This window comes from Leuciscus leuciscus (assembly GCF_965113295.1).
Source record: "Leuciscus leuciscus genome assembly, chromosome: 11".
NCBI classification, from domain to species: Eukaryota; Metazoa; Chordata; class Actinopteri; order Cypriniformes; family Leuciscidae; genus Leuciscus; species Leuciscus leuciscus.
This window is the reverse complement of record NC_138735.1, coordinates 22,180,743-22,195,202: the sequence shown is the minus strand read 5'-3', so window position 1 is coordinate 22,195,202 and position 14,460 is coordinate 22,180,743. Positions and strand designations below refer to the sequence as shown.

General features: G+C 37.8%; 1 protein-coding gene across 17 annotated transcripts in view; it reads left to right on the top strand.

Annotated features, from left to right (window-relative positions):
• The first annotated feature begins 1,673 nt into the window (after window positions 1–1,673).
• pde7a (phosphodiesterase 7A) overlaps window positions 1,674–14,460 on the top strand; it is a 31,051-nt gene continuing 18,264 nt past the window's right edge. For 9 of the 17 annotated variants that reach the window (XM_082183586.1, XM_082183595.1, XM_082183593.1 and 6 more), the window contains exon 1: window positions 1,674–2,731. In XM_082183586.1, the coding sequence (XP_082039712.1) occupies window positions 2,594–2,731 (138 nt within the window). In that variant the 5' untranslated portion in view covers window positions 1,674–2,593. Of the gene's footprint in view, window positions 2,732–13,676; window positions 13,752–14,460 lie in introns of those variants that run through there. The other 8 variants (XM_082183587.1, XM_082183585.1, XM_082183584.1 and 5 more) reach the window with 1 other exon arrangement.

The following is a 14,460-nucleotide window of genomic DNA, read 5'->3' as shown; positions in this document are numbered from 1 at the left end:
GACTAGTGTTGTCATGCAATTACCTGGTAATGCCTGACAGCACTCTTATTGTTTAAACTTACAAGGTTCTCTGGTAAGCCTCTGCCTTAAAGGGTTAGTTCACAAAAAAATGTAAATTATGCCATAATTTACTCAACCTCAAGCCATCCTAGGTGTATATGACTTTCTTCTTCCAGCCAAACACAATTGCATTTATATTAAAAAATATTCTGGTTCTTCCCAGCTTTGTAATGGGTGTGAATGGTACCATTTTTTCAAGCCCAAAAAAAGCGCATCCATCCATTATAAAAGTAATCCATACAGCTCCAGGGGGTTAATAAAGGCCTTCTGAAGTGAAGCTTCATGCTTTTTTGTAAAAAAATAAATAAAAATCTATTATTTATAACTTTAATAACTGGCTTCTGTAACAGCTTTAGTAATTGTATTAGCTATACTAACAGCTGTACTCAAGTCTAGTCAGTGTAGAGTGACCTCTGATCTGATGTATGGCGTATCCTCAAACACGTAGGCGAGTCTAAAAAGTCTAAAACGAGAATTTATAAAGAGAAATGTCGGAGGAGTTTGAGTTTGTTGCCCAGCCCTATTTGTTTGAACCGGCGAGAGGCGTCTATTCTCACCTAAGCTTACGCTATGCCTACATCATATGCCGGAACTCGACTTTCTCATTAAAGCGTGGACAGACGTTACCGGAAGCTAGTGATTACAGTTTATAAAGTTATAATTATGGATATTTTTCTTACAAAAACGCTTTGCTTCAGAAGGCCTTTGTTAATCCACTGGAGCTGTATAAATTACTTTGATGGATGGATGGATGCACTTTTTTGGCCAAAAAATTGTACCATTCACTCCCATTATAAAGCTTGGAAGAGCAAGGATATATATTTTTTAAATACAACTCTGTGTTTGCCTGAAAGAAGGAAGTCATATATACCTAGGATGGCTTCAGGGTGAGTAAATTGTTATTTTTGGGTGAACTAACCCTTTAAGCAAACAAAACCTAAAGGCAAAACTGGAAGAAAGAAGCAAGTTTATTTGTATATCACATAGGCTACATTCGCTATTTATAGGTACTATAACATATAGCCTAAATATGACATTTAGTTTACTGGATTATATACCTTTGATTGGCAGGTTTCTATACCCTGCTGGGCCTAAGATGGGTTTTAGCTGGTCTCTCAGTGTGGTTTTAGGCACCCTTTAGTCGGTTGGTCTTTGTGATCAGCTAACCAGCTGAACACTAGCTGGATCAGGCTATGAAAGCAACTTAGGTTGGTTTAAGATTTGTTTATTAGCAGGGTCCTTTAAATTGTTTTAAAAAGTAGAAGAAGAAAAAAACGTTTACTCATGGGTTTTATTATTGAGAGAAGTTAACAGTGGCTCACTGCTCACGAAGAACTGGATGACTCATACAGAGAAAAGGTAATCACTGGCAATGATGTAGACCGGCTGCAGGGCAAACCCCGTTGTAGTGGAATACCCTTGTTGAGGTCCGTACAGTCACTGAACGAGTGCATAAATGATTCTTGAAAGCATCGCCAATGAGATTCGCCGTCTCAAAAGCGCTGTACGATTTAGTCCAATGGGAAGCGGCCTTACATGAACTGCTGCACGCCTATTGGCTCAATAAGACGAGGACGTTTTGCGAACGCTTTCTGTACAACCCCATCTCTTTCGCAGGTGGTGCATGTTCGGAAACAGCTTGCAATGTTCAGGACGAACTGAGACTGTCGTATGTTATCCTTGTAATTTATTTCCCGTTTTACGTTTTCTTTTTGACACTGACCGAACAGCATGTGCCAACAAACGCACGGCGTGGTCGCGGGGCGTGTTTTTATTCCACCCAGGCCACTTTTTTCTGGTTGATATACAGTGCTGCATTGAGTGTGTGTTGAATTACGGGTGCTATCTGTGTGTCTGCACTGAGGAAAAAGACAGAGCGAGAATAAATGTTCATGCACCGCAAAGCTTGAATGAAATCCGTCGTTAAACGGATACAACTTCACGTACATTTATTTTTATATATTCGCAGGATCTCTCTGTTTTCTACAAGCATCGGGGTTTGAAGTGGTCATGCCTTTTGTTTTAATTTGGGAGACGAGACTGCGGAGCCATTTGCACGATGATGATGATTCACGACTGGACGGAGTTTAAAAAATGAGGAAGCATTTTTTTCTAAAGATACTAAAAAGATAGAGGAGAGGCCTCGTCGTTCCGCAGGCCGTGATCTGTGCATGGGAAAAGGGAGAAGAAAGGAAGAAAAACGAGCCTGATGAATAAAAATCGAGTGAAATGGAGCACGAGACACGCGCGTGGGGAAATATGGACCATATCAATAACGACGGCGGTGTGCGCGAGAACCAGATAGATCCGAACAAAATGAAGCACTTCGCCTCTTGAGCATTTAAACTGATATTTTTTTTATTTGCAATTTTAAGGAGAGGGGATTCCCGTGTTTTTTGAGAGTTCCAAACAGCGCTCAAGTTCCATGCAAGTTCTCCCCTCCGCCTTCTTTTGATTTCTTTGATTATTTTACTACTTCTTTCAGCGGGTTTGAATTATTTTTGATCCGGATCCATAGCGTTGATATTATTCAATGGAATTATGTTATCAGTTACCGGTTTTGCCTCTAGACAGGCCGGTTCCCAAACATGTTCTCAGCCGGAGGGGAGCCATTAGTTTCAGCTCCAGTTCCTCTTTATTCGGAGCCCCCGACCCGAGGCAGCTGTCACAGGTAAAGAACAAAACATTTGGGCTGTGTGTCAAAACCTAGAGAGCTGTCTACCTAGAGAATCAGACGCGTGTTCCGAACGTTCGTTCGAATCATTTTGGAGCATCCAAAATATTCGCATGTTCGGAACGTTCAAATGATGCTCAAATTCTTCCTGTGTAGTAGGAATTTATTTATCAATTAAAAAGGTTCCGAATTCGATTCGTTAACGGTTCAACTAACGATTCTGTTAGTGTTTTTGAAGAAGAAATATTTTGTTCATGAAGTGTAATTCATGCTGCTTTTACTGCTCTGTCATCAAATGACTCTTTAATGATTGGTAATACATTTCATTAATTTGCTCGTTCATACAATATTGTCAATATCTTTGGCTACTCGTTGTCATATATCAACTTGTCAGTAACAGTCTCTGATGCCTTAAGTACAACATATTTTGTTTTTATTGAGTCGGACATAGCGAAATCTTAATAATTCAGCTACGGCTCCGACTTTTGATTCTAAAAAGGAACCGGATCATAAGAGTCATTCTTTGGGGAATTGGACATCGTTTCACGATGCAGATTTAGTTAACGCAGATTATTTTAGCAAAGTGTAATTTGTGCACATTCGTGGACCATTAACGCTATCGAACGTCATCAAAAATTATCCAATGTATTTTTATTAAAGCTACTGATTCTCGGCGCTCAGCCCTATGTAGGCAGCTCACAAGGTTTTGAGACGAGGCCCAATATCTATTTCCATGTTTAATTATTCTTGTACTTGTTCAGGGTCTTGCTTTATTTACTCAGATTCTCAGAAGTCCCCAAGTGTCAGGGCTTGACAAGAGAGCGTTATTTTCCCTAATTGTCTGTTGTCGCTGTCATACTGCGGTGTTGGCAACACAAAATATGTTTTGTTGTCCCTTTGGGCCACATGCTGACAGTCTTTTCAGGCTGAAAGTGTGTCACTCTCCCCCTCACACACACAATGTTTGAATTTGTTGGGGATTCTCTTGGACAGCCCTCTTGCAACTTGTTACTCAGTGTCCATTGGGGAAATTGTAGGTGTTTCTCTGCTTTTAACCCTGTAAAGCCTGATGTATTAAATAATAGTAAAAAAAAATATATATATATTTTTTAATTGGAACAGTTTATAGAACCTATTGACAAAATAATTTAAAAAAGACCTAAAATATACATACAAAATTAATATATAAGAATAACGTTTTCTATGGTTTGTATCATATTTGATACATCAGAGGCCTGCATGACCCAGTATGATATAGTGAGAATATGGATCTCACTCCAGGAGAAAAAAAAAGAAAAAAAGAGATGCAATCTGGTGCAGATGTTACGTATATGGCTAAAAAATATGAAATTCTGATGCAATGATGATTGAGCGATTCAAATAAACAATCCTCAAACGCCAGCTTTATCATATTTGCCATGCATTTTAACATGATTTTCCCCCAAAAAAGAGAGAAAGAAACCTGGCTTCAGTCGAGTAAATGTTCATCATGAAGCATGACTAACAACTTAAAAGTTATTAAAAACCATTAAAGATTTCACAGCCAATATCTAAAAGGTCTATCTATGAACTATCAATCAGAGGGCAGAAGGCATAGATGGTGTGCAACAGGTTTTTTCAGCAGTTTTAATCATGTTGATAAATAATACATGTATCGAAATGATACAGTAGAGGCTTTATAGGGTTATGTAGCATTGCATCTTTCAACCATGTTAAAATGGGCATAATGTATTTCTTGCTTTTTAAAAATGTGTATTATGTGATGAAACTGTGAAAACAGTTGCTTGCACATTGAGTAATACAATGCTATCATGTGTTAGATATCAAATATAAAGGTAGTGCGTGTATAAGCAATGCTTTTAAGATGTACTGTAATCTTTAGCGGCCTGTACTTAATCTTTAATATGAGATAATGCATATCTCCAGGTCAAAGGATTGTTACTCACTGTACTTGATAAATTTACTAGTCTTGCAGCAAGCTCACACAGTGGGAGATAACATGCTTCGCTAGTGAAAGAAGCCCTGCAGGGCTTTGAGGCCTAGAATTTAAGATGTAGTCAGTCAATAATAAGGGTCATGTCACCAAGCGACCGCTTGTATTGAGAGTTAGATTAGATAACCCTTCTGTCCAGTGTATTGCCCCAACTGCCCCTGGTTGTCTGATGCTATCAGTATCTCTAAAGTCAAACATATGCAAATGTATTTGGCTGCTGCTTTTCTAGTCAAACTAGCGACTGCTGAATGTTTTGGATTATTACGAACAACAGTGTCCACATTATATCATAGATTTTCTGACTTGCTCTCTATCATAACAGGTGTTTTGCCAGCAGAAAAATTGTTTCCCTTGGTTTTTAATACAATTTCCAGGTCCATTGGGAGTTTGACCCAGAATGCATTGAGACCTATTTGCCTCTCTTAATGGCATTGCTTTGGCAAGCTTTGTGCAAAAAGCATTTGTCTCTTATCCCTGTCTGTTAGGCTGCATGCATGAAAGCCCAGCAGCTACAACCGCCTTCTCTAAAAACACAATGCCTGACTAAGTGCCTCCCAGAGAGCTTGCTCTGAAACCCAGCAAAGCTCTGCCTGGATTTTCGCTGGAATTTCATCCGTGGGTGGAATGTGGGATAGACCCGGAGCGGCTGTTGGCCCTCAGTCTTGACAAGTCCAGGCCTTTGTGCTCCCTCCGTATGGAAGGGACGCATATTCTGAATGTCTGTAGTTAGGAATAAGCTGGTAACATTCGCCAGCCTGTTCTTTGCCCAGCTTTCAGAGCAGCGGCTTAGAGCAATATTTTCATGAAAAGATGAGATCAGCACCGTGTAGCACAGCTTTCCACCAAGTTAGGGTCACCATTTCTGGTCCTGTCATATGTATTTTCATTTTAAATCATTCTAGACCCTGTAAAAATTGCTTGACAAGCTCCGTTTTCTTTCTTGAGTTGATGTAGGCTTTAGTAATGTGATGTTACATTCAAGAAACCATGCTGTTTGCCATTACCCGTTGGCCATTATAGGGCATTTGATTGCTATATGAGTCTTCATTATTTTTTCTACAGTATACATTTGATGCAAATAATAATAGTTAGGAATGGAAATATTTATTGTTATTTATTATTATTATTATTAGTAGTAGTAGTAGTAGTAGTTTAATATTTTTAAAAGTTAATTAATAATAACAGTAGAAATATTTAGTATTAATATTATCAATATTAATATAAATAATCATCGTAAGTGGCATATTTGTATGCACATTTACTTTTTTTTAAACTTTTTTTAATGCAAATAACTACAGGAAAAATTATTAGAAACTGAAATAATAGTAATAAAATAATATTTATTATTAGTATACATTTTATGCAGTTAAAATCATAATATAATAATTATTGAAATCAATTTTAATATTGTAAGTGACATTGTGTAACATTTTAAAATATATTTAATGTGCTATTATTATATTATTGTACTTTACATTTAATGCAAACAAATACAATAGTAATAATTAGAAAAAAGAAAACATTATTATTATTATTATTATTATTATTACTACTACTAGTAGTAGTAGTTGTAGTCAGGGTGGGCAATATGGCAAAAATATTATATCATGATTTTTTTTCAGCCAGGATTACGATCCACAATCCCAAAATTATTTTATCTTTTTTTAAACAAGAACAAAGATGCAAACGACAAATAAAAGGACAAATTCAATATAAGACACAAATTAAATAAACAGTGCATTAATTTTTTCAGCAACAGTAGATGTATTTACTGTAACAGTAGCATTCAAGTAAGAAATGTAATAAACAAGTGTAAAAATAAAACACTACATAGATGTGACTTTATGAACTAAATATACAATGATTCTTATTAAAGCTACTAAAGTTATTAGAGCTACTAGAGCGGTTTTTCTCTGTCTTTTGTTGTTTGATTAACATTGAGACTGACAGCAGCAGATTGATTAGGCGGCTGTCACTTTAAGACTGAATGCACGGATCTAAATTGATACATCTCTGAACTTTTTACATTCACTTAAGATATAAACGACTGTTTATGTAAACCTTGCGTGTATTTGACAGTTTAAACGCAATAAGCCACAAAAGAGAACTTAGTTCAGTGCTCACATGCATAGTGACAGGCTTTTAGTGTGTCCGTGCTTCGGATGTTCGCGCTCAAAGCTTATGTCAGAAATGCGTGCAAATAAAAAGCTTAACTGGCAAAGATTTAATACATGTAATGTGAATGTACGTTGCGTTGTATGGTATTTAATTTGTCAGCAATATGGATGGCATCAAAACACAAACTATAAGCTACACAATCAATTTTATTTTCATGGTTTTAAAGCGCCAAACCACGTTGGGCTATTCAAACGGAATAACGTTGAAAGCCACAACGGTTTTTACATTTGACTAAAATTAAGAATGGTTTCTGCACAGATAAGAGAAAGTGTCATCAGCTTTAAAGATCGCTGAATGTCACAAACGGTTCCTCAGAGTTGGAACAGTAATGTTTCAGAAGGTTATATGCACACTTTGCAGCCTTGTAGAGGCAGGGCAATTATCTTTTTGTAAACACTGAATTTTTGTGTTTGTGCAGTCATAAAACATAAGTGACTGTTGCAACGCTTGTGTGTGTGTAGGTGCCCCTCGCTGCTGTGTTTGTTAGGCTTCCAGTGCAGAGGGAGGTAGTTAAGCATGTGCCTGGACTCTGGGGGCAGTGGTTTGGGTTGCAGCCAACATCACAGATGGCCAGGATCTCTCGCTCTCTATCGTCATTCTTCTCTTCACTCTTTTTCCCCTCTCAACTTCTCCCACACTTGTTTTTCTCAAACACGCTTTTTGTAAACGAACAAAACTAATGTCTTCCCAAAAGCCGAGGGTGTTGCGTTGTGTTATCAGTCACGGTCTATGTGTTACACATGCATGCGACTGAAACGTACTTGAAAGAACAAAGACCTGGGAAAGAAAAAAACGCCGTTCTCATTGTGTTTGGTATTGCAACATGTGTTTTCAAGAATCTCGTGCCAGGTTATGATGTGCTTTCTAGCAGGTTAAGGCAGCTGTACGGTTCATGTGAATTTTTCCCCTCCCGTGTCTCTGATGTGCGTACGCTCGTGAATCACACACTTATTCATGTGCTGCATTACTTTACTGCGTCAATGACTTATCAGCAGGTCGACAGCATGTTTTTGCCATTTAGGCAGAGCAGCCCGTTCCCGAGCGCCATGTGAAGCATTGCGGCTCTCCGGTGTGTCCTCTATATCTGTGGGCTCTCGCTGACACCATTGGCATCTAGTTTGCGAGTGGAGAGCCAAAGGTAGATCACATCATTGTGTGTGTGTGTGTGTAGCTGGAAGGCCGACATGCTTGCTTGAAGTGCATTTGTTGGAGGTCATATCAGCCGTGTTTGGTGGTGCAGACAGGGTGAGGAGTTTTTTTTTTTTTTTTTTTGAAGGAGTTTGTTTATCTCACTCATGCGATAAGGTTTTTTTTGTGCCATGTTGTTGGACTGACGTAGTTTCAGGATGTGGTAAGAATGTGGAGGGAGCTGTTCGGTTTTCAGTATTTCACAACTTGCTGCTGCTGGTGTGTGTAAATTTGTGAGTAACCCTTGCACTGCCTAGAGTGCTTTCACATTCACCATTAACATTCAGTTGCTTTTGCATTCGTTCAAAGTTTGTGGTTTCTGTTTTTTTTTTGTTTTTTTTTAGGTCAGTGAGTTTTAAAAGATGCCATTTGAATGGAGGCACATCAGGATGGCGGATCTTGTGCATTAAAATATTTTGTTTATTGAGAAGTGACGCAAATCTCCACCCTTGTTGACAGGCTTTCAGTGTTTTTAAGTTTTTCTTCTGCCTCCTTGATGTCATTTCCCTTACGTATGGGCCTCTGAGATATGTAGTTTGGGTGGAATTTCTGCAAAAATGTACAGCACACTGTACTTTTCTTGTGCAATTCTTATTTATGATGTCACTCATTACTCCATGTCAGAATAATGGTTGTAGGTGATAGTGTTTTTTCAATTAAATTTAAGTGTTTTTATTTTTTTTTATCTTAATATAATATATACTTAATTTAAATGTACTTTTTTTTTGAATTACATATATTAATGTTGATTATTAATCGATTAATATTTAAATAAAAAATTCTTTGATCATATTTATTATGGGTGGATGTTCGGGTAGCATTTCTGAAAAAACGATCTCTTGCGTTGTGCTCTGGTTTGGTTTGTTGACTCTATTGTTGCCTCAACGTCATGACCGTTGAATGTCATGTCACAATATAACACTGATTCACTTCCTGTCACATTAATCCTTGTTACACCACAAAACGGCCATCAGCGAATTGTGCTACCATCTAAGAGAGAGACTACTGGATCTGACATTAAGAACACAGAGATCTGTTACACAATGCGTTGAGAAGTTTAACTATAGTAGGGAAAGGCAACCACATGATGTTTCACATTCTGTTTACTGGTATTGCTTAATAGTTCACTCAAAAATGTCATAATTTACTCGCCCCCGTTTTGTTCCAAAAGTGTATGGCATTATTCCTTCTGCAGAACTCAAAATATGGTATTTTGAAGACTTTCAACAGTTTTTTCCCCATGCAATAAATGTCAGTGGGGCCCTAAACAACTTTGGACCCCATTGACTTTCATTGTGTAAAAAAAAAAAAAAAAAAGATTTCAAGAAGGAAGTCCTACAGATTTGGAACAGCATGAAGAAAGTGCAGGTGTACTTAAGTAATACGTTTATGTTGCGACCTTACCGGCTCTATAACCTGTGCAGTAAAAACAGAGTTTATGGCTTGGCACTTACAGGAATGTGCACTACCGTTATCCAGCATTTCACAGCATGGTGCTATAACTCATGAGGACGCTTTGAATTTATGAGCCCTCTTCGAGGCCTGTTCCTTTAATCTGAGTGAGTTTAGAAGTACAATGTCGGATAAGGTTTAATGGGAATCTGTCTAGCTTCCTCTTTTGTTTGCTTGAACTGTCATGAACCCACTCCCTTTTTTTTTTTCTCGGCTGCAATTAGACATGAGGAAGAAATAATTTGACTATTAACTGACCGTATTTAAGCGAAGAAAATTTGATTCCATAATAAGTAGACATTTACACCTGTTAGGGACCATGGATAGGCTTTAGTGTCAAAACATGTGGATGATTTCATACATGGACTTTAATGCAAGTTTGATATAAACACATTTTTATTAACATTGTTCCATGACATTTGAGCAGTCTGTTCATGAGTAATTACTTCAAATTCAAAATGGTATAATGTTTGTAGGTGATAGTAACTTTTCCATTGATATACATTTATTTTGAGAGATTCACAAATTTTCACTCAAAAAGCTTCTCAGACAGGAAGATTGTAAACGTGGTGCAGATAAGAGCTGATCGACAACAACTGTAATTAGACTTTGTGGGGCAGTCCTTGGAACAGAATCAAGATCACTCAGTGATGTTGAATGGGTTTATCTGTACGAACAGGCTGAATTACTTTGACAAAAATGAAGCCAAGTATATAAACCCCTGACTACCCTCATGACGTGCCGTCAGGGTTTTTTGTTTGGACCCGGGCCTGAGAGCTGAGAGCACGGGGTCAGGAACAGGAGCCTCATGAGGACCACGTCATGCTCTCCATCATTACACTTCCTGTGTTTGACTCAGGAATCCACAGCTGCGATGGCCCCTCTCTCAAGCGCTAGGCTCTTTTGCTCTCGAAATGCAAATACGCACATCGTCAGCTGTGCTGTTTATTAGACATGTGACCCAGCGTGCAACTCCCATGTCATTGATCTCACATTTACATGAGTGCCAGTAAGTCTGTACTGGGAGAAACATTCAAAGCAGAGAGGATGTTGGGTTTTGGACACAGCGGTGGGGTTTTCCCGGGCTGTAAGCGAGGATGTTTAAATAGGAATGATATTCGATTGCGGTGCTCATTCCATGCATGCTATCAGCAGGGTCGAATGTGTCTCACTTCTGTGAAACGGGGCCATTAGTGTCTTTGAGATGCAAGGAAAGTCTGTTTTCTGTGACTGTGGTTTGCGGGGGTTCGGCTCATCCAACTTGCCGTTCTGCTATTTATGGAAATGCTTCTCCGCAGATAAATGTGGTGATGTCACTGCTAAGAGAGGCCAACTTTGGTCTGAGAGAGGGAGCTTGTGTTACACCTGTTCCTAAAATGAGTCCAAGCCACACTTAAAATGCCAAAACTTCAATCATTAGGCTTATGCTTTTGGCTCGTGCTTAATAGATTCACATTATTTTGTTGAAAATGACACTATTCTTCATTAAGGTCAACATGAAATGCTTTTTGCAACACATTTTATTACTGTATTGTGAATATTCAACCAAAAAGTTGCACACATTGCACACATTTTGGGGGGCAGGTATCCACTGACTTTATGAATGAGTCATTGAATCATTGACTCACCTGATTAGTTCAAAAACGGTGAATCATTCAAGAACGAAGCAAGAGTTGCTAAGATATGCAACTTTTCTGCTTTCTTGTAATGATTGTCATTGGCAAGATATGGCAAAAACAGTCAGAATTGACAATGTTGCGTCTCAAAATCGTCAATTTATATAATTAGGCTAACTTATTGTTTATTGAACTGTTATATACAATATCACATTTTGCAATCGTGCTGATATTCGAGAAAATAGCAGTCTTGCTCATTTGATATAACTTAAATATATTATGTTATAATTAAACAAAAATACAAGAACTCATATGAAGGCAATTCATCTTGAAATTTGGTGGCATTTATTTTACGTCAACGCCAGACTAACTTGCTTGTTAAGCTTAATGGAGTGCTATTGCCTATAAAGTAAGGCTGGCTGTATTGAGAGGTTTTAAAATTGTAATAGTGGTTTAATTTCACAGCGGTGACAAACATTGCAGAAGTTTAGGACCAACACAATCGTTACCTGGCTGTCACCAATGAAGGCAGGTCCGGGAGGTGTGGAGGTTGTGACGAGGGATGTCGGAGAGTGGGAGGGGCTTATGCGGTCTCACAGAATTATTAAGAATAAGTTGTTGCGCACACAATAAGAATTGATTGAGAATTGATGCCACGGGCCAAATTTAAACAAAAGCAAAAATATAAAATGAAAAAATGTCTTGCAAAAAGGGCACTTACGTATGTAGTCAGAGGCCAAAAGGGCAGGTGCTTGACCGCCACTTGGGGTCTATCTGTGCATGTTGAAAAGTGATTTGCATATAAGAGGTAGTTGGATGCAAACAGTTGAAAAAGTCACCCAAAAAGATAAGTAATTTCAGAGGTGGAACATGTTTGTATGTTTTGATGAAAAACTGTACGAAGTTGAACAGACTTTTTATTTTATTTTATTTTTTATTGTGCACTGATCAATCATTCACATTAAAGGTGGTATCAGTGATTTCAGGCCCAAAAATATTTTGATCACATTCATCTAATCTTTCCTAACGATCCGCTAGCTGCCCGCCCCATAAGCATGCCGTCAAAAAAACGCGTCTCTGTAGGCAGCCTAGGCTCTGAGATCTGCACACAAAAACAAATGGTTTAGCCAAACACTCAAAACCAAAACAAATAGTGTTCCAACCAATCACCGACAGGGGGAGGGTGTTGTGAGGTTTTGAGCCAGCTTTTTCTTCAGCTCTGACTTTGCGTGCAGCCGTGCACGAGCACAAAACCTCACAACACCCTCCCCCTGTCAGTGAAAAACAATGTTATATTCATAATAATGGATAATTTTCCTCTTGTGACAACTGTTTCACACAATGAGTAGTTTGTATATGTATATTAATGATAAATTATAGTTGGCAAAATAATTATAATTGCTTATATATAAATAATAAAATATGTAGTGTGTGTGTGTGTGTGTATATGTTTATATATATATATATATATATGTATATGTATGTGTGTGTGTATATATATATATATATATATATATATATATATATATATATATATATATATATATATATATATATACATATACACACATACATATACATATATACATATACATATATATATATATATATACACACATACATATACATATATACATATACATATATATATATATATATATATATATATATATATATATATATATATATATATATAGCATGCATGCACGAAACGCGCACACACACACACACACATATATATATACAGTACTGTGCAAAAGTCTTAGGCATGTTAATACCCATTAGGCATGTGTATATATATATATATATATATTACGCATGCATGCATGCACGAAACACACACACACACACACACACACACACACACACACACACACACACACACACACATATATACAGTACTGTGCAAAAGTCTTAGACATGTTAATACCCATTAGGCATGTGTATATATATATAATACACACACACACACACATACATGCATATATACACATATAAACTAGATGTAAAATAATAAATAAATAAATCTTGCCCCAAATAGAGACTTATGAAGACCAGGTTCTTATGAGAGGTGAGTCCTTGAGGACTGCAAATGAAAATAAATATGCTTCATGATAGTGATAGATTACAAGGTGGCCGAGAAGTTTAGAAAATAAAGCATACAGTCTGCTCTCTGCACTGCTGATAAGGAGACTCTAACATGCTCTCCTGCTGCCAGCCCCTCCCACCATGTGCGTCAGTGGCTCTGCTGGTCTGGTTGGTTGTTGCTAGGTGGCTGTGTGTAAGAGAGAGAAAGAGACATTTAGGGCTAACACGGACAGTTCGTTTAAGTGTGTGTGTGTACAACTAAGACAGCTGCACTAAGCTCAGCACACATTCTGTCTGGGCCTTGAGCTGGTCTCCGGTCATCTAGTCGTGCACACATGCGAACACACGTACGCAAATCCATACACCCACACACTGACATACACTGCAACACCTGCACGAAAACTGACATAGAGACTATGATCCACAGTTTTCGCAAGGTCCAATGGGAATAGCTCTGATTTGGTCTATAATCACGGTCCTTGTCAGATGGATTTTTTCTAAGGTAGGTTTGGGTGGGTTTCCTTGTTGGCTCAGCTTTTATTACACGATAACCTTTGACAACTGTTCGTCTGTTTTTTTTTAAGCAAAAAACAGCTGTAAATAGCCCCAAACTCTTTGTCTAGAAATTGAAGTGAATCAAGAACTTCAGACTTACAGAACTTCACTTAAGTTACTCGCGTGGGGCTCGCTTATCAAGTAGTGATTAAAAGTCAGTGAGGAAACCCCACCGAAATGCACACACAGACCCTATCGCCATGGCTCAAGCCATAGCAGTCACCTTGGGAAGAGCAAATTAATTGTTTGGTTTTGTGTATTTGATTTGCAGAATGTCTTACTCTTGCTTATACCACTGTGAACATCTTGTGTAGACTAATCAAAACTATTTAGGCTTTTGAAGTTTAATTCTGATATGGTAAAATGTGTTATTTTGTTTCAGAAATAAACACGGAGATGCAATGCTTGCAATGTGAGATGCATAGTTTGTTTTAGTTGTGTCCAAAGAGAGAACTTTTGCAACTTTAACATGTTAAGAAATGTCACATCAATTTGTCATTCGTTAACTTGTTAAAGTTGCAATAAAACAGAAGTGGGGACAGATCTTTTCTTCTGTATTGTGATGGACAAATTTAATGAAATGGATTATCGAAAAAGATGTAGGGTCAGGAGAGGCGTTTTCCACTGGTTGTTGATTGGATAATGGCAGATCTGGA